Source organism: Telmatherina bonti, assembly GCF_933228915.1.
Source record: "Telmatherina bonti genome assembly, chromosome: 19".
In the NCBI taxonomy this organism is placed as follows: domain Eukaryota; kingdom Metazoa; phylum Chordata; class Actinopteri; order Atheriniformes; family Telmatherinidae; genus Telmatherina; species Telmatherina bonti.
Window position 1 is genome coordinate 29,067,309 of NC_136617.1, and position 20,765 is coordinate 29,088,073.

Consider the following 20,765-nt stretch of genomic DNA (forward strand, 5'->3'; position numbering starts at 1 on the left):
TATAACTTCCTATGAGAAAAACACTTTATGAAGCAAACATACATTTATCAACATGAATAAAATATTAAATTTGAGCAAAATAAATCCAAAACAGATCACTCATTTAAAGAATAAAAATCAGTGTTTATAGCTTGTTCGAATTTAAGTAAATGTAAATTAGCTTTTGAACTTCACTTGCTGACATAAGGCTTAAAGTCAAATTTAGTTATCATTGCTATATAATCATTCGAAAAAAAAATTATACATCTGTAATTATTAGAAATAATTAGAATAGCAACAGCAATAAAATAACTATTTCTATTAAGTCTTAATGAGCAAATACTGTTTCTGCTACAATCATATACTATTAGTCACTTATATTCATGTCACAAGTGCCTTTAACGGTAACCATTTTACTTTTTTTTTTTTTACTTGTTTACTTCATCTTTATTTTTGTGTATTTTGTGCAGTTTACCAAACTGTTTGGACAATTGAATTTCCCCATGAAGATTAATAAAGTAATCTATTTGAGGTGTCAATTGAAACCGATAACATAGGACATTATCCTCGGCGGGTATCCATCCACAACCACCGCAGTTGGGAGGTCAGGTTCACAACTCTCCCCATCGGAAAAAAAAAAGTGCAAAGCATACAAACAAATAAGAAGAAACATGCATGAAAGGGTTGAAACATAACTTTATTTGTTTTGTACAGTATTTCCTCTCAACAATTTCAATATATTTTCTTTATTATTATTTTTTTATATTTATATTGTTGCAGTTTCTTGTATGAAGTTTTCTTTCATGTTCATGTTTGTGTGTCATGTTCAGCTGAAGTGTGTAAGTTCTTCGTCACGCATTCATACCGTCGGTAAAGTCAAGTCCAGTCACAGTATAAGATGGGCAATTTGGAACAAATGAAAAATAAAAAAAAGAAAAAAGAAAAAAAAACTGGAAAAGAGAAAATAAATACGAATAAGAGAAATGAGAAGACCAGAGCAGAGAACATATCAGGACTGGTCAATGATGGCATATGAAAATATTTTACAAACAAGTAGCATCTGTAAACATTTGTAGCGTAGACATTACTTGACTGAGCCAAGCGCGGCTTTAGGTTCTGATAAAGACACCAACAAGCGTCTAGGACGGAAGACAAGTCAGATTTGAGATATTTCGAGATGTTCGCTCCCGTGTAGAGAACAAGGTTCCTGATCATGCAGCCTGACTAGGACAAACTTGTAGTCTAAACACCATAATCCATAAATATAGCCAACGGTATCCTGATCAGGAAAAGGATCAAGCATAGCAGAAAAGGCTGTATTCTCACCACCTGTGTTTTTTTTGTTTTTTTTTTAAAGATTTTTTTCTGTGACAAGTTGATTGAGGCTTTTTTTTTCTCCACTTCTCAGAAGTGATTAGAATTGCATCTTAATCCCTATCAATGTATCAGAACATACATATAGTTTAAATTATAATACTTTTTAATGTAAATAACTGCACTATTTCTGAATCCCAGATTTTAAACTTAGAAAAATGTCTAGCTGTTGCCTCCGATCGCTCCACTCAGTGGAATGAAAGTCACCTGTGAGAGCAGTCGATGTAGTTGGATCTCTACCCCACCCCCACCCCAGCCCGGGGAAGGGGAACTGATTTTTTTTTTTGTTTTTTTGTTTTGTTTTTTTTACTTATATTGCAGTCTTCTGGATTATTTTGCAAGTTTACAGAACTTGAATGTGAGGGAAAAACTTTTTTCTCTCACTGAGGGAAAAGGATTGAAAAAGCAAGATAGAAAAAAAAAGGTTTAAGCAATTTCTGCATCAACTGATTACATCATCAGCTAAAAAGCGAAAAACTGATGTAAATAACATCAACCAGCCTTCGGGATGACAAACGTTTGATAAACTAAAATAAGGTTGAAACCTGCAACTGTCTGTTATGGTAGTTACTTATACTTATCTAAGATGCATCATGTGCCACAATGTTCATATCAGAACAGACTTTTTAGCACAAAGAGTGATGACTGCAGGCCTTAACCTAAATAAAAAAAAAAAAGAAAAAAAAAAGAAAGAAAGAAAAATGTAACACCAATTTACACCAATTTCTACAGCATGAAAACACTTCTTTTAATCCAAACATTTTGCAGCTTAGCTACGCACAGTGAAAACCATTAGAAAAGACTCAGAGCAGGGACCATCACATCAATCAAAAGTAGGCTGGAAAAACCAGTTTAACAGTTTTTTTCTTCTTCTTCTCTACCCCAGACAATTAATCATCATTTAGGTGCCCCAGTGAAGAACGCCACCTTTCCCAAGAAACCATGGCAACTAATGTAACTTTAAAGATAAGGAAAATAGAGCAGCAATGTTTTGCACCAAATGTGTGCACATTCAAGTAAATAAAGATATAAAGAAATTATCTAGAAGTCAAAGACAGAAACATAAGAACCTCCAGTCTTTGTTGGTCGGATTGGCACTTTAGTGAGCAGGAGTGCATCTTCGCTTTTTTTTTTTTCTGCAAATATAAATATTCGTTCCCGGTTAATGCAGCGCTTTCTTGTTATTATTTATTTTAAATCTTGAAATGTTGGCATTACTTGTAGTCAGAGCGAGGACATTGATGACATGAGCTGCTCTACACCTCGGTAATGTAGAGGTAAATTGTTCATTTTTTCGTGATTGGAGCCAGGAGCACATGTTCTGTGGTTAACTGGACACTTATTTATCTGTAAATTAATGCTTTCAGCTAAAGAGAATCCCTGATCAGACAAACATCCATGTGTTTACAGGAGTTTCTTCCACATAAAGGGACATTCTTGGATGTAATATTTTGCAAAAAGAAACCTGATTCTCTTTTTGCTTCAGTCGCCCACAGAACAGCGGCTCCAGACTTGGACTGGGACAGTCTTTAAAGAGTCAATCAACCTCTCCCTCACACAGTGCCTGTCAGTCAAAACATCACACGACCACAGTTCTACTTCACCCACAAAGAACCTGAACCCTGACCCGAGTCGGGTCCCTGTCAGAGGCAGTGCCGCGCTGTGGTCAGGGTACTTTCAGGCTCATTTAAACCACCACAAGCCTGCGGCTAGAAACAACGAAAACAAGTTTCCGTTGACTTCCTCCGTCCTAACGTTTAGTTTCATCGTCTCAAAAACCAAAAAGAAAGAAAAAAGAAATGATAACAGAACCAAAGGAAACATTTTATAGCTCAAAATTAATTTTTATCCTTCACAGAAATCTGAAAATGAAACTTTGAGTCTGAGGACAACGGAAACTGATTTCTTGCTACTAGCCACAAATCTGTGTGAGGTGTGTGTCCAGTGTCTGCTGGTGTTGTATGCAAGTGTGTATGAAGTGTGCGCAAATATATATAATGCAAATACATCCAAATTCAAATATATTCTTGATACTTGAATTTTTTGTTGCACTTAGGCTCGACGCTAATCTGAGACGTATCCCCAGCCAAACTCTGGCTGACCTTAGAGCCGCGATGGGACGCGGAAACGGCAGATGCTCCATGATGGGATATTTACACCAGTACCCAGACACGTCACAACTGACCCATGCAAAACCATTAGCAGTTGCCATGTCCATTCCTCAAAAGATATAGTGATATAGAATAGGTTATTTATAAACTCTACCACTATACAGAACACCAACATGGTTACTACACGACCACTATTCACACCAGCAGAAATCTTTGCATAATAGCCCCGATGCTGTGGCAAAGAAACACCTGGCAGTGTTTTCCACCTCTGTGCCAAGTGCTTTGTGTTTGGCCAGGGATACTCGGAGACTGCAGGCAGGCAGAACACAACACCATGCAAAAACCCTGCCAGAGACCAGCTGGGGAGGGGGTGGAGCAACAGGGCCTTAGCTACCCAGCAGAAACCCGACTACGTTGGGGTTCAGTCAAATCCCAAACGTAATAAGTTTCCGTTACTGCGATCGGCTGAATGCAGTTAAATATAAAGACAAGTTTGGTTTACTGCTGCTGCTGGCTCTTCTCCCTCAATCCCCAACTCTGCCTTGATTTTAATAGTTAGATCACTTCATAATTCAGATGTATTGTTATTAATAACACAGCACACAATGAACACTGGATCTCTAACTATTCCACCCTTGAAACCTGGATTATTTTTTATTTTTTTTATTTGTTTTCAATAGATTATTTAATAAATCCTCTAAAAACCCGATACGTTCAGCAATATCCCCTTCAGAGCCCTTCCGAAGTTTGTAATGTTTTATTTTCTAAAGTTTTACACTAATTCTCACCCGTCCCCACACACCAAAAGTTTGTCCCAGTTATAAGAAACAAAAAAACAGAAACCAAAACAAAAACAGGAGAAAAGAAAAGGAAAGAAAGAGTCACCTCTTTGCTCGGGCGGCGGATCCGGACCAGCCCAGAGCCAAACAATCAGCACTTTGCATGAGAGAAGAAGAAACCAAAAAATACTACGAGCTAAACGGAAGAGAAGAAAGAGAGGAATAGATAAATAAGGGTTAGGGGAGCAGAATTATTCAACTAAAAATGAAATAAAATAAAGTTGTTTTTGTTGAATTGCACAAAGTTAAACTGACAGGAAGAAGTGGGCTCACGCCGCCTCACACGGCCCAGTTGGAGAACTCTGCAGGGGAACGCTTGGACGATCCAGAACAGGAACGTCCCATTGGAAACGAAACGTTTAGAGAAATGTTAACCATGGTTACTGTCAGTGACAGGGTGTGACGTGGCAGGAAGATGTCTGCGTTTATGTGTGTGTGTGTATGCATTGTCAGCTAGGGCAGGCTGGCACTTTGGGTCGTGAGGCAATCAGCTCCCCTGCCAGGTGTAATGCAGTCGGTATGAAATGCCCCCATTGACCAGGAAAAGGAAGAAAAAGGAATCAGAAAGAACCCTGTGAGAAGTCAGTCGGCTGCTTGGAGAGAATGAAGGAAGGCGGGGATTTGAGGCTGACGATGGCGACAGTTTTAGCTTTCCTCCATAGGATGGGGGTGTGTGTTGCAGTGTTTAGAGGAAGGGAGGGAGGGACATTATGGTGGGATGGGTTAGGCTTCTGTGGGAAAAGTCTAGAGGGGATAAGTGAAGTAATCTAGAGGACAGGGTCGCTGACTTATAGCTGGAAGCCCTCCATGGGGGCCTCCTGCTGGGGGAAGAGGAACTGCTGGTTGGCCTGGTCCACCTGAGGGGCGAGACTGCTGTCCTCATCCTCCACGCCAAAGTAGTGCTCAATCAGGTCAAAGGCCTTCTGGTAGATCTCCTGGTTGTCGTGACTCTGGAGAAACTCGATCTTATCGAGACCTGGAAAAGCAGGTAAACAGTCAGATTAAAGGAATGCTGAAAGTTGATCAGTGAAGACGTTTTTCTGGCTCTTCCACCTCGACACACGTCTAACTTCTACAGTAAACACAATAAACGTTTAGGTTTTTTTTAATGATATCACTAAGGTAGGTTTATGTCTGAATAGAATATTACCAACAAATAAGTAAATAAACTCCAAAAACTGTCCAACATGAATGATTTCCATGTCAGGTGCTCTAACAAAGAATCTTATGACTTTTATTTCAACTTGAGAGAAAAAAAGACACAAAAAAAAAAACACTGTTTCTGTATCTTCTTACAGATTTCATAACATTTTCTCCCGTGACAAAGTCTGAAGTCTGAAAGGCTAAAAGGAACTGCAGTCTGAGGACACATCATGTCAAAGGATGCTGCACATGATGAAAACTAGTTTATGGTAGTTAACGTTTTAGTTGTTTCATTAACCTGCGTTCGGTTAAAGAGCCAGTATGCAGGGAATGATGTTTTTCGGGGAATGTGTCTGTGTGTGTGTGGGGGAGGAGTTGTTTGCTCTATGTCCTTGTGTGTGTGTGTGCGTGAGTGTGTGGAAAGAGCTTGTGTCTTTATTGTTTTTAAATGTCTTGTTATCTACTGTTTGTTTTAATCCTTATGACTTGATTTTATCTTGTAAAGCACTTAGTGCTGCCCGTGGCATGAAAAGTGCTCAAGAAATAAAGTTGGATTTGATGTGATTAGCTCCACCCCCTGTTGGGATGAGCTCTGTGCTCCGTACCGTAGGCCTCTTCGATGAGGCTGCAGTAAGGGTTGACGCCAGTGCCGTTCTCCTGCTTGGCCTCCTGCTCGCCCAGCCTCAGGATGTTTTCGAGCCCGTTGAGAGCGACCTGAACGATCTTGGAGTCCATCACAGTGAGCAGATCGCACAGAGGTTTAATACAGCCCAGATTCACCAGATATCTAAAAGCAGACACAGAAGACGCGTCTGATGTGCTGCAGGGATTTTCACAACAAGGAAGGAAAATGCTGTTGTTTTTCCTAAAAACAGCTTTTCTGTCATGTCTCACACTGATTCATTTCCTTTTAATCAACTCATTCAGAACATTGTTGAACACGTCAAATTTGTCTTCGATTTGTTTTCTGAAGCGCTAATGAGATGAATTTACTCAAGCAGAAATAAAATGAGAAATCTCATCCCAGTAACTGTCCTTTTCCAGTGAATGGATGATGCAAACTGGTTTGTTTTCCTCTCAGTCTAACCTGATCTGCTCTGGTGTTCCTCCAGAGGTAGCGTTGGTGATGGCCCAGGCGGCCTCTTTCCTGGTCCTGAATTCAGCCTTCTGCAGAATGTCGATCAGCACGGGGAAGATGTTGGCATCGATTACCGTCTGTGGAGAAGCAGAACAGAGATGTGGTCATGAAACAGCATCAGCACCGTGTGGGAATCTTTCAACACGTTTCTTTTACAGTATCAGCATCAGACAACAGATACGGTTACGTGATGGTTTTTTTTTGTTTGTTGTTGTTTTTTTTAAAAATAAAGTGGAAATATTTTGTGCATTTCAGGCTAATTTATTTTTATTTCTGAGACCAGAAGGGCTGGGATTGATCGAGTTATTGTCACAAATCGCTTTATTTACTTCAGACTGACCCTCTCCGTAGGCTGTCAGATCAGCCTGTCGGCAAAACGAGTGGATTAAGACTCTTCCGCATTAAGCCCCGCCTCCCGGCACTGCACTACATCGGGAGCGCGCACCGCACCTGCTTTCGCCGTCATTGTAACATCTCATAAACAGAAGGATTAGGCTCATATGAACTCAATAAAAAAACAAAATACAATGTCAACACATAGCATACAGCCCTACATGTTGGAACCTGAATCAGAGCCTGAAAACAAAGTGGAAAACAGCAACCCACAGCAACGAATGCAGCAGGATGTCTCTCTTTGGTAAACTCACCAGCCATCGTTGGAAAGAACTTTATCCCACGTTTTCCACCCGCCTGATGTATTTGTACATGCCCTTGTTAACCAGTAGAAGGTAACCAATCTGATTCTGTATAATGATTTGAGCAGACAGGTGATGCGTTTTACGTCTGTATACATCATGAACACGTTTGTTCAAACATGTTCTTCATGCACAAACTGAAACACAGTTCGGAAAAGGTCAGATGAAGAACCACAACACTCCCCTGCAGACGGGGAAGTCCAGCAACTAAATTGTGAACCTTTAGGAAAAGGCTTCTGGAGCTAATATAAGCCTGATTTTAAAGATGTTTATGATTTTCTAATCTAAAGAATATGTTTTGGACCTTTACATGTCCAGTTAAAGGACGCAGAAAACCTTGAATCCTGACTGCAATGTCACCTCTGTGAAGTTCCCCGTGGCTGTTTTGGGTAAACAATATAAAGCCTTTGTTGCTTTCTTTGTCATAATTATTTTACAGATCCTTAAGGGTGAAATATGTCTTGCACATGTATTTCCCTACGATTCAGACATAAATCTGACCAGCCCAGTCCAAGACTCCATGCAGCTTACACACTCCATGTGGGGGTTCAGCCCACATGATCTGCTGGACAACAACGTGTAAACAAGCAGTAGCCCTGAGTGAAACACCATCAGTGACAATGAGCTTTGGTTCCTGCATTGCCCCAATAACATCTACTGTAATTATTTCATGCAGGTCTGAATGCTGATGAACACTTTCATTGTAATTTCATGTTAAACGGTATTTTGATCAGTATAAAACGGTCTTAACCAGACATTTTCATTGTTAACCCTTTGTAGGGAATGAAATACCTTGAAATTAGACATTTTAACGTATAATTGTCCTTCTGGTATGAACCAAGACCTCCATTCTGTTGTTACATTAATATAATGAGAAAAAAAATAGCTTCATGCTGAATATGAAAGAAAATGAAAATAGTCAAAGGGTTAAACAGTATTAAAATTAAAATAAATCATTGACAATGGAAAAAAAAAAAAAGAAAAAGGTTTTGCTTTTCCTGTCAATCATTACGGGCTGCAGCAGGTTGGTGATTGTACATGTTATTGGTTTACAACACACTTAGATATAACAGTCCCAGAAAAACAGTTCAGAGGCAACATCTGTAACAAGGGTGGGGAACCTCGGCCCTTGTCCTGATAGTTAACCACATCTCCCAGTTCCAACACACCAGATCTTGATTTGAATCAGGCATGCTGGGCCTGGGACACATGATAATCAGCAGGATTCCAGCCCTACAGGACCACGGTTCCCCATCCCTCATCTATAATAAATTACCCTCCAGTAAAACAAATTAAACCTCTGATACAATAAATTGATGTTTTTTGGCCACAATCAACATCATTTCTGATAATTAACAAGTCAAAGAGACATAAACAAAGATAAAACATTCAATAATCTAACAGTAAAAAGACTTTTAATTAAAAAAAGATTCATCTACATAAAGTATAGAAACACAGAGCTTCCATATCGGTTTAGAAATTTTCCATCACCTGTATTTGTGCTCGGTTTCCTGCTGTGATATTTGAGATGGTCCAGCATGCTTCTTTGCGGATGGACTCTTTTGCGCTGCTGAGCAGGTGCAGCAGGCAGGGCAAGGCCGAGCAGTTCAACACCACCTGAACACAACAAACAGATTCATTTCTCTGCACACCGACACAAACGGTGAATTTATCCCACTAAAACATCTGAACTCTCCTGCTGCACTGGGGGAAATACTCCACGGTAAACCATGTTCATTCTTCAAAACTAATAAGAGAGTTTGCCAGAGATCTCTGGAATTTTATCACAACAATGAACATCTTTTTATCTTTCCTTCAAGTTCTGAACTTGTTCGACTGGCAGAACCAGATAAACTCACCTGTGTTTGTATGTCGTCTCCAGTGACAATGTTCCCCACGGCTCTTAAGGCAGGGGAGGCCACCTTATAGTCAGTGTGCCTGCAGAGCGGAGGCTTTAATAAGTCAGAAATACGAAGCATTTCCCACGTCAAATGAAACAACAAGGTAAAGCCTAAAACTTACATGAGAAGTTCTACAAGGCGCCTGCAGACACCAGAGTCAATGACAGCCTGGATCTTGTCATTGGGGCCATCTGAGAGGTAGGATAGAGCCCAGCAGGCATCTGCCAGCAAGTCTGGGTCACTGCTAAATAAGAGCCTGGACAGCACTGGCAGACAAGGTGACACCTAGACACCGCAAACATACATATTTATGACCAGAGATGACATGAACTTGCCATCACAAGCGACAACCAGATAGATCAAGTCAGTTATTGTTCAAGCAAAACACGAGTTGAGGGGTGACGCATCCTGGCACCATCACATTTCTCTTCACAACATTACAGGTATAGCAATAGCTTCTCCACCACAGAATCTGTTGTCTTATAGCAGCAACACTCTCAGCGACCAGACAGATTTAAAACAAACTTCTTTTGTTACATCAGAAGACCTTAATAAAAATGGCTGCATATTCGCAGTTTTCCAGACAGCAACAGTATGACATAACTCACACCGACTGGCTTGTTACAGCTGTTAAAGAAAAGTACTCCGTTTATTTTAATAAAATCTAAATAATAGTAACTCGTTGCCATGGTCACTGGCAGTGATCAACATGTAACATTGTTTATGTCACGATGAACAGCTGCAGTTCAACAACAACAATATAAATGTTACCTTTTCAAAAGCAGGTGGGGGGTTTTTTCCTCTGCAGAGATTAGACAGGGCCCACACGGCATTTCGAGTCATGGTCAGTCTGGTGGATTTGGTCAGAAGCCTAAAACAAGAAGAACCAAAACATAAGATGACAAGACGAACACGTCGCAGGTAGAAACTTCTGAGCTGGCGTCGGTGTGTTTGCTTACATTAATAGAGGTGGAAGGATGTTGCAATTCAGCACGTAGTCCCTGCACACTGCACTGTCGCCTGCAATATTACCCAAGGCCCACACAGCCTGGAGAATAAAAACACAACACACATAGAATTTAGCTTTGTGTATAAAGAAAAAGAAACAACTTTGTGACCAACAGATCCAACTTGTGACGTTAGTAAAAGTGGAAAACTGTGGTACTTGTTCTTGGACGTCCTCGTAGTCCGAGTTAAGTAGTTCAATGAAGATTGGGACAGCTCCGGCCTCAATGACCGTCTTTGTCTGCAGGGATGTTCCTGACGCGATGTTGGTCAGAGCCCAGGCGGCTTCAAACTGCAGACATGCAAAACGAGGTTGAGCCACGACTTTTTAAGATATTTTACAATGTAAGCAGGAGACGTTCAACAATAAATGATTAGAAACCTTAAGATGCCTGACGGTTCACAGGCTCAGCTCAGTTTCAGCTTCTTTTTAACTCCCTCTGTATTTGTAAATGAGTGAGGGAGTGGTAGCCTAGTGGTTGCAGAGGTGGACTTGGGTCTGGAAATCCTGAGTCTCCAGAGGTGAACCACTGTGGCGCCTTGAACAAGGTACTTAACCCCTCCCACTGCTCCCCAGGTACCAAAACATAACAAACCACTGCTCTTCAGTACAGCTCTGGGGCCTCATTTATGAAGCTGTCGCACGCACAAAACCTGGTGTACGCCAATTACAGTCAACTTTTGGGATTTATTAAAACACGACTTGGCGGTAAAACGTCCCTACCTCCACGCCAACTCTGACCCTGGCGTACGCATAAAATCTGGAGAAACAGGAAACGGCGACAACAAAGGCAGAAAATAAAACCAAAGAAATGGTGTGAAATTTGATACATGTGTTCAAAATCAAATATAAACCTTTTCGCAGAATGCCGTCCATTAATAGCATTTGCAAAAAAAAAAAAACAAAATAAAAAAATAACGCACATTTGATATTGTTCCTCCATCACGTAAAACATCAACCACTAAAATCTGCTCTGAAATGAAGCAGTTCTACATGTTATAAAAACCATTTCACACAGTTAAGTCATACAGAAGCTGCCATAATAATACAAGCCGAAATGAATAATTGCATTAAAATGACGTGGTCGCCCATCATTAGGCTGATCAGGGTGTTTCCTCCACCTGCACATACAAAACATGAAGTGATGGTTGGATATTGAAGGCACCCAGATGTGTAAAGGCGCACAGTGGCTTATCTGTCCCCGCGGGTGAACATGGCGCATGGAGACTCTGGAGTCGAGCCGGCACCTTCCAAAGGAAAGTGACTGTCAAGCTGCGGCTGCTCACTCCTGTTTCCAACCCAGAGCGCAGATCAGAACTATGTTCTCCACAACCAGAGACGCCGTGGTGTAGCAGCCATCAGGCAGATGGAGGCAGGTGGAGGTGCCTCCAGGCAGGTGGAGGCAGGTGGAGGCCTCCATGCTCAGGAGGAAACCTGTTGTACAGCTGCAGATGTGTGCAGATAGTGGAGACGCTACATAACATGCTACTAAATGGCGTCAGCGCTTCACCTGCGTTCACCTGAACAATCATCCAATCTGAATGATTGTGTTGTCAATCATCCTCTCACGTTGGAACCAAACGCTGCTGCTTTACGTCTAGAAGTGATGCAACACATCAGAGATGGAGAATTCTGATTTATTCACACGTTTATCTTTAGTCTCGTTTCTGTCAGGGTGGTGTTTATTTCTCTCCATCTCCTGCACTTCCTCCTTGATGGCAGTTATTGTGTCCTCCACGAGGACACCGCAGCTAGGACACAAGGTGGACACTGACAGCATCTGTCCCCTGCTGACCTCCTCTGTCTTTCTGGTGGTGCTGATGTCCCTCCTGTCTCCACCAGATAAAATATTTTGACATTTCACAACTTCATCGATTAGAATTTCTACCTCATTTTCCACAAAATTCCACTTTTTGGCTTTTTTCCTGCTGAATCGTCATGGAAATGAGCTTGATGAATATTTATCAGGGGTGTTCACCTGACCCTTTATGGCAAACACGTGGGCGTGACAAGATGTGCGCAACATTTAGTCTCGATCCTAATTTATGAAGCGAAACAGGCGTGGGAAGTGCGTGCGAACTGCTTTGTAAATCGGGAAGTTGCTTTTGCGCCGCATTTCCTGTTTTCCATACGTACGCCACCTGTAGTCATCGTTGCTACGCACAGTTTGATAAATGAGGCGCCTGGTCCTCAAGGGCCACAATCCTGCAGGTTTTCCATGTATCCCTGCTCCAACACAACCCAGCTTGCGCAGAACTTCATTTGCTGTTGGATCCATTTAATGGAAGCCAAGTGTGTTGGAGCAGGGATACGCTGAAAACCTGCAGGACAGCGGTCCTAGAGGACCGACTTCAGGCACCCCTACTCTGGTATATCTAGAGATGGGTCGAATGCAGAGTTAAACTTCTCAGCTGGTATGAATACAATAAGAATAATTTTACCATTATTAAATCCTTGCAGCACTGAAGGTGACATCTGATTGGTGCAGAATCAGGACTACTAACAGTCTAATGAGCTGCTTTGTTTAACTTCATCATATTCTGGTCTGTGGTTACAAACACAGTGTTCTGTGAATGACTGAAGGGAATGAATCTGTGTTTTTAGCAGACTAGCATTACTGGACTGCAGTACGTTGCATCTCAGCCTCTAGCGAAGATGTTTGAGCATATTTTCACTGACTGACCTGTAGTGTGCAGTTGACGCTCTTCTTCAGGAACTCTACAAATCTTTCCACAACTCCAGATGTATTTATAACTTCATCAATGGGGGGGTTGGGCTCTGAAATGAACAGAGATGGAAAAATAAGATTAAAAAAAACACACAAGCTGGCATTTTGCGGAGTTTGCAAAGCCCTCTGCCAACAATTCCACTGTCATGCATGATTCATCTTAATATAAAAACACCCAATAGGTACCTTTGGAAAGTAGTTTTCTGAACTTTTGTGTTGTGGCGAGTTGCAGCTCTGGGTCCTCTGAAAAAAGCATCTCCACCATGTCTCTGGTAATAACTCCTTCCTGTAAAGGAACATGGACAATCCAGTTGAGGACAGGCGTCACAAAACCACAAGCTGGGAAGCTGACATAAACCACAAACTGCTTAGACCAAAGATCCTAAACGCACCTTCAGACTTTTTGTTCAAGAATCATGAGAGAAATAAGCACTCACCGTTACTGGAGAGCTAAGGTACGAGTCCACCAGTGGACTCTCAAACTGGGCTTCCTCTTCATTGAGAATGTCCACGTTTCTCCTCTTGAAAAGCTTCGAGTAGAAAACAGTGAAAGCAAATAGTCAGTGTATGCATATGACAGAAACACGCAGGTGTGAAAATGAGAACGTGTTTACATCTCAGGCATAAGGAGCAAACAGGGAGGTGAAAACCTGCCGAGATGAAAGGCTTCTGCACCGACATTTCCTGATTTATTTTAAACACCCAGCATCTAGTAAGCAGGGGAAGAGACGACCTAGTGATCTGCATGCTTTACATTTTCACCGCACCACAAAGTTCCTAACAATGACATCTAAATTGTTTTGTATTCTACGTACCGACTGCTCATAAGACGGTCGGAACCACTTTTGCTGTTGGCTTGTTTAATCTTGTCTCATTTTCTTTAACCTTCCCCCCAAACTTGTTTATGTGTCCAACTTTCCTTTTTTTTAAATTTTTATTTATTTTATTTTTTTTATTAAAATAACATTAAATATAGTTTTTCATTAATATTAGGAAGAAAAAAAAACTGTCTTTTGTTCTTTTCAAGCCTCCCAGCCAGGTGACAATGTGGTATTTCCAGACCACCACTAAAACCTTTCTTACTGTCTCTGTATTTTCTGTCTTAAAAGTGTGCTAAATGTCATCCTCTGAAAATATGCTTAAAAAAAACTGGATCTTATCATCCATCTACTTTTTACAGCTTCGTTTTTCATCTGATCAAAATGTAGACTGAAGTATGTAGAAGTAAAACAAACACGTCTGAAGCCCCGCGCCAGCTTATAAGTGGAAGCGTGAAACGCTTCAGCTACGTTCCACCAATCAGCGCTCTTCAGCGTACACCACCGCCTCTCAAGATTTCTGAGCAATCCGAAAAGTTCCCAACTACGAGCTTCTTCAGGGAAAGTTTGGGGGGCAAAGCAACGTTTTTTTCATTTTTACCCGGACAATGTCAGTGGAAGTGCGCAAAGATTTTCCAAGTCAAATTCTGGGTAAATGAAAGAAGTTCTGGCGGTGGCAACGGTGCTGAGGGCAGACAGCTTTGACACAATACCTGCTGTTCTCGTTTCTGCTTCCTGAGTTGAATGCCCTCCTCTTCTCTCCTACGCCTCATCTCCTCTGGATTCAGTGCTTTGTTCTTGTAGCGATTCATCCTGTAGTTATCCTTGGCCGGACTGGCTGACGGCTCTGATGGGGCCAGAAACACACACACACACACACACACATATCACGATCAAGAAAAGTAGGAAACAAATGCAATCATTTGACAAGTGCACTACAGATTCATTTTGCATCCACATTCCCTGACATCTCTAATAATGGGCCATGATAAAGAAACAGCATGTCTAAATATTAAGGCATTGCATAAATACTATCTAAAAAAAAAAAAAAAAAAAACCACTACACAACACAACCTAATAATACACATTTGCTCGCAAACACAGCTATGCTATTCATCAACCATTCAACTGGTGGGCTGAACAGCATAGTTAAATTGCAGCGTTAGCATAAACTGGTGCCCACACAGGACAAACTGGCCAGCTTTTGTGCAGTCATCCACCAGCACAGGGCACCAGCCATATCACTGAGTCACCCGGGGGATACAGAGGAGCAAAAGGAGGGTGGGGCAAAAACCTGCCACCATTGCAGAACTGTGCCAACCTTCTGTGCCAAAAAGCCCTCAGATGTATCAGCTGGAGGTTCCTGAGGTTAAATATTAGAACAAGCATTGGAAATTGAGGTCATGTAATGGTTGGAGGACATTAGCACAAGCAGCAATGTGAAAAGATAATGGGTGTGTGTGTGTGTGTGTGTGTGTAATGTGTACAGATGGTGAAGCCACAGGGATGGACAAACACAGGTTGCAGCTGGTTGCTCTCATTTTCTCGGCTGTGTTAGTCAGATTATATGCCGTTTGTCAACCCCACAGCCTGTTGGCTATTTGTGCTAGGTGGAACAAAAATCGCATGGCTGAGAGGACATGTCTAAATAGGCATTTCAGAGGAGACCAAACTGACAGCATGTTGTTTCTGGGAGGGAAGAAAGCAGAATGGGGGAAGTTATGATAAACAGATTGGTCTAACTCTTTATGTAATTTAGCTACACTTTGGTTTGTTTTAGCAAAGTTCAGGACTCCCACGAAGAAATAGTTATGGAGTGATAACTTTGTGGTGTACAGTGATGGCATAAATTTCAACAGCAAATCCATCAAAACCTTTTAGGGAGAATCTCAACTTAATATCCATGACAACACAGACGGAGCTCATTTCTTGCAGTATGACTGAGTCATACACACCAGCCAGCAACAGTGAAAAGTGAGGACTCAAGCAAGATAAAATGTCTAAAACTGAGAAGAAAAAGAACACATACATGCAAGAAATGTGATTTCTGTAAATGCTGAAAGAGAAATCTAGAATGGCTTTATTTCTGGTTTGACATCACTATTAAATATGCAACTAAGATTAATGAGGTATTTGACTGGCTGTATATAGAAAGTCCTTGTACACCAGGGGTGTCAAACTCCATTCCTAAAGGGTTGGTATCCGGCAGTTTTGTGTTGTTTCCTTCTACCAACACAGCTGATTCAAATCAAATGGATCCAGCCGCTTCTTGTCAACATATTTATAGATTTCGGTCAGGTGTGTTGGAGCATGGAGACAACAAAAACCTGCTGGAGTTTCACACCCCTGCTGTACAACCTTCATATCTCTTTACACCAGCAGCTTACTAACAATGCTGTTGTATAGAACACACACACATGAATAATCCTGTCCAGGAATGGTCTGGAAAACATGGGACCACAAATGCCACATTAACACAACATGAAACTCACAAAGCTTTTAAGATTAAAAAAAAAAAAGAAAAAAGAAAAGACTTAACAAGGCAGACCTTTTGCTTATTTGTACACAAATGGTCAGCTAGGTGGTTTTCTATTGAATGATCACCGTCTTCTGCTGAGTTTCTGTCAGATGGTCTCGTCATCGTTGTGTAACTGTGTGGGTTTGTTGTGTGGAGCTGCATGACACAGCTGAGAGCTAAGCTAACATATTTACTGACACTCTGCGATCTAAACTAAACTTTCACCTTCATACTTTGTCAATTGTTTTGAGCGTTTGTAAAGTCTCTGGATGAATTTGCCAACTTATAGTTGCACACAGACCGAACAGCGCAGACAACCTGCAACATATTATATACTTATTAAATAAAAATAAAGGCAGGAACGTAGCTGAACAACTTGGTAACAATGTAATCCCCAGCACAAAAAATTTTGGTAAGAGCGACTGGCGAATGTCATGTTGTAAATATTACGGGGGAAAAGTCTTACTCTGGCCCAAAACTACGCGAGTCTAAAAGCGAAAAGGCAAAAGAAACAGCGCCATGCTAACAGACTTAGCAATTAGCCAAGTTTCCTTTAAGTTAGCTTACAAATATCAATTTCAATCTTCTGTTGTTTGAACGATCGGAATAGCTGGTTGGTGACATTAATGACCTATTATACACTATATGTAAGTAAAATAAGTGACATATTTGTAAACTAGAGGTCATCAAGCGCAAAAACAACCCAACTAGTCAACTGCGTACAGACGCAACGCTAACAAGCTAACTAGCTAACGAGCTAAACAACAGTGACATGATGATTTCACAATTATTACTTCTCGGGACAAAGAATAATCTTCAATCGTTTTAACACGTAGGAGATCCATTAATTAGCTAATTAACTTACCCATTATATCCTATGTGTTTTGAGTGTATCGCTGTTTAAAGACGTAAATTTGTTTCAAATCCTTGCCCACTGCTAGCTTTTCCAGAATATGCTCGGGTAAGCAATATGTCGGCCGGAGCCGGAAACGTCAAAATTTAACGCCCACTTCCTGCCACAAGAGGGTGCCACAACCCCATGAAAGTTTTTAGTTTACTCACCTTCAGAAAATATTCAAACGTATCAAGAGCTGTTTTTTGAGTGTTTTTTAAAATGTTCATTAACATATAAACATGTACGTTTGATTACCGTTGGGAAACAATATTAAGCAGGTGTCAGTTGGACTCAACAGAAAATATTGATAAATATCTGCATTAGTTTGTGGGAGCATAGTTTTGATTTAGTGGAAAAGAAATTCAGGCAGCATGTTGCATTTTGTAATATGATGAAACACAATGAAATGAAGCTTCCAGACACTATTTTCTTTTGTTTATTTCCTTTATGGCACTGCTGGGGATTCATTATAACAACTGCCATTTAAAGCAATTACTTATTTTTTGCACTTACAATTAAACAATGAAAAAGTACTAAATTTAACAATACTACACAAGAATTCTTAAATCTTTTAGTGAGCTCTCCTATCTCTCACTTAAACATTGTTGGAAGGTTATTCCTTGTCTGAAGACCTGCAAACTCCATCAGGGTTGGGCAAACAGACGCTGAAGTAGGCCTTTCATAGTTTTTCATTAAGTCAAGAGATTTTTGTGTTTGGGCCTCTGTACTTGAACGCACAAACTATTGTGGTACTGTGAGCAGCATCCAGTAAGCACCATTTTACAAGCCTGCCAATGTGTGCTGTCCAGACATTCAGCGTATTGTGAAATCTAAGAACAGTGTCAGACAGGAGCTGCATTTTTTTTTTTTTTACCAATGTATGCAAAGAGTGTTTATGGAGAACCTGGTATTGATTTAGAAATAACTGTTGGAGAATAAAGGGTGGCTGAAATGTCTACTCCCCATTAGAGTCACAGTGGTCTGCACCACATTGGAAGGAACAAAGCCAGAAAAATTATAAATCGGCATATCTGTGGGGACTTGGCAGGTACGTAGAGGAATGTGTAAAGGAGTTTTCTTTGGTTGCATCCCTATTAAAGACAGGGTTGAAAAGAGGTGAATTAGCAAGGCAGCAGGTGGGAGGGAAGTTAAACAGAGGCTTACATTAAGAAGTAGACAATTTGATGATGTTTACAAGTTGTCCTTAGTAATGGTGGGTTCCAGCGTTGCATCCATTGCATCCAACCTATCACCATATCAGATCATTCGAAACTTAGGACTTAACTGTGTCTATATTGAAATATAAAGTAATCTTTCACTCTATGTGGTCTGAGAACAAAGCAAAGAGATACCCCTGTAAATGTATAAAGGAGCCTTTACCTCACATATGGTTCTCCTCTGGCTGAAAAAGCTTTGAAGCAAAATAATGTAGGGTAGAAACATTCCGTCAAAGTAAAGGATAGCTCTGAAGTACAAGCTAAACAAAGACCTTATGAAAGGAGCTCTGTGAACTACAATTGGCAGTTCCTGTGGAGCATATACAAAAATAAGAGTCTCTGTCTCCAATAGTTATTAGCATGTATGAAAGGGTTCAGGCACTCAAAAGCACTTTATGGTATTGTTACTTGTTCAAGAATTATCCCTTCTGTGCTAACTCCCAAAGTATCACAAAGCGCTCTTATACAACAAACCAACATGAAGTACTGGTGGCAATAGGAGGACCCATGTTTCGTCCTCTTGTTTTCCAGTGTCTGAACAGGAAATACAGCACATGACTGTCATACAGTACGCACGACTTGCACCTGACCAGGAAGATATAGTTTTCCAAAGCAGGAGGCAGTTGAAAGTAACTTTTATAATGAGGGAACCTGCAAGACTGCCTAGATTAAAAACGTAAACATGGTCGCATGTACTTTTTGACTTTTGGTGACCTCAAACAGAGCTGGGCTTTTGTTTCTGGTTTTGTGTTTGGCTGCTTGTTTTGGAGAAAAGAATGTGAGACATTATGCTGGCTGTTAGTCATTGGACATTACTGCAACCATTCACTTGCTACATGAAGTGATCAATCATAAACATCTCATTGAAAATCGCAATAGTGATTCTACGATTGGAAAAAAAAACAAGTCAAATAATATGTTGACAGAATTTCAAAGAGTACACTGAAACTATAGAGATGGATGTTCTTAGATGGTCTAGATATGTCTGAAGGGCATTGTCTGCTTGGTGCGTTAAAGTCAATATGCATTTGAGTTTCTGTTTGTGGCCCACAGATAGCAAATTCTTTTATGATTTTTCTTTTAAAGCAAATATGAGTGTATGAACACCTCAGCATTTTTAGAGAACAGTAGAATCTTTTGTCACTTAGTCACAACAAGCTACTTTAAGATTTGTCAGCAAATACGCAAACAACACTTCCAGGCATGAACTTAAAATTCATTACGTGGCTCTCAGCTTCTGTGGTTTTAAGACTGAAGTGATGCTGTGATAATAACACCTGCGGGAAAGGATAATTGATTCATTAAGATGAAGTGCTGTAGTTCTACAGGTTTCTATAACTTTTTTCATTGGGTAAGAGGCAGCAGTGGTGGGGTGCATATGATCTAAACCTGCTTTAAATGTATTAAACATTGCAATATATGACTCCCATGTGGTTCCAATGAGTCATTAGTTCCCGTTGTTTCCCTCATTACGACACAACTACAATGGTTATTATGGAAGAGCAATGGGATACGGGATTACAGGTAGCAGCCAATCCCTCCATTTCACAAACCCTTTGGCTTGGTTCTGACACTCTTGTTTATCCTGCATCTGCATATCCCCCTCTGGTTTCCAAGCGCAATGCGAATAGTCATGGTTCCCCAGTGTCTTTCTCAAACTAAAAGTGACAGAGTAATCTAGGTGAGCTGCGTCCATGGTCGGTTAGCTGGGAGCAAGCGGTGGTAAATTACTGCACTATATTGTGATGCAGCATTGTCCTCTGACATGGGCTCCTAAGGGAGTCTGATATGCACCAGGAACAAACTTTAGGGGGCAATGTTGTACAAATGAAACAGAAATAAGAGGGCATTCACTGCTGTCAAGCAGGACCCCTCCCCTGTTTGAAAGGGTGTGGGAGGTCATATCAGCTATAGCATAAGTGAGACAGTTTCCAATGATTACAGCTTCTTTTGCAGCTTTGAGCGAACATAGCTGAGGCATCCACGCTCTCTCAGAGTAGGCATCGGCTCTGGAATGTGCTTGACTCAGCAGAGCATTAAGGCCTGAGAAGTCACGGCTTTCAGCAGGTGTGCTGGTGCTGATACAAATCAAAAGACAGCACTTGCTTTTCACCTGGATCAAATAACAAATCCACAAAGGACCAATTTGAGCTTTGGAGTCAGCATTCAAATGCTCAGATTTAGAAAAGCAGCATTCTCCTGTGCTTACCACGTCTGATTTTACATGGCCTCTTTCACGAGCTCTTTACTTTCCTCATTTCTAGGCCTGCTGAAGCACATCATACAGCGGTCGACACTTTACAGAGATGCAAAGGCTATCCATTAGTCAAAGCCACGGAGTGAAGAGTGCCTGTGTAATGGAATCATAAGAGCAAAGAAAGGTGTAACTGAGGGGTTTTAAAC

The 20,765-nt window shown here is 40.9% G+C and overlaps 1 protein-coding gene across 1 annotated transcript; it reads right to left on the reverse strand.

Moving 5' to 3' along the window:
* Positions 1-658: 658 nt before the first annotated feature.
* On the reverse strand, positions 659-17,219 carry kpna6 (karyopherin alpha 6 (importin alpha 7)). Its single transcript, XM_079258661.1, has 14 exons — positions 17,116-17,219; positions 14,446-14,579; positions 13,352-13,444; positions 13,101-13,200; positions 12,870-12,964; positions 10,346-10,477; positions 10,140-10,228; positions 9,952-10,051; positions 9,302-9,465; positions 9,139-9,217; positions 8,771-8,896; positions 6,534-6,661; positions 6,052-6,233; positions 659-5,279 (listed from the first exon to the last, which is right to left on the reverse strand). Exons 1-14 carry the CDS (start codon positions 17,117-17,119, stop codon positions 5,092-5,094), a joined length of 1,614 nt encoding a protein of 537 aa, XP_079114787.1. The 5' UTR covers positions 17,120-17,219; the 3' UTR covers positions 659-5,091.
* Between the last annotated feature and the right edge of the window lie 3,546 nt (positions 17,220-20,765).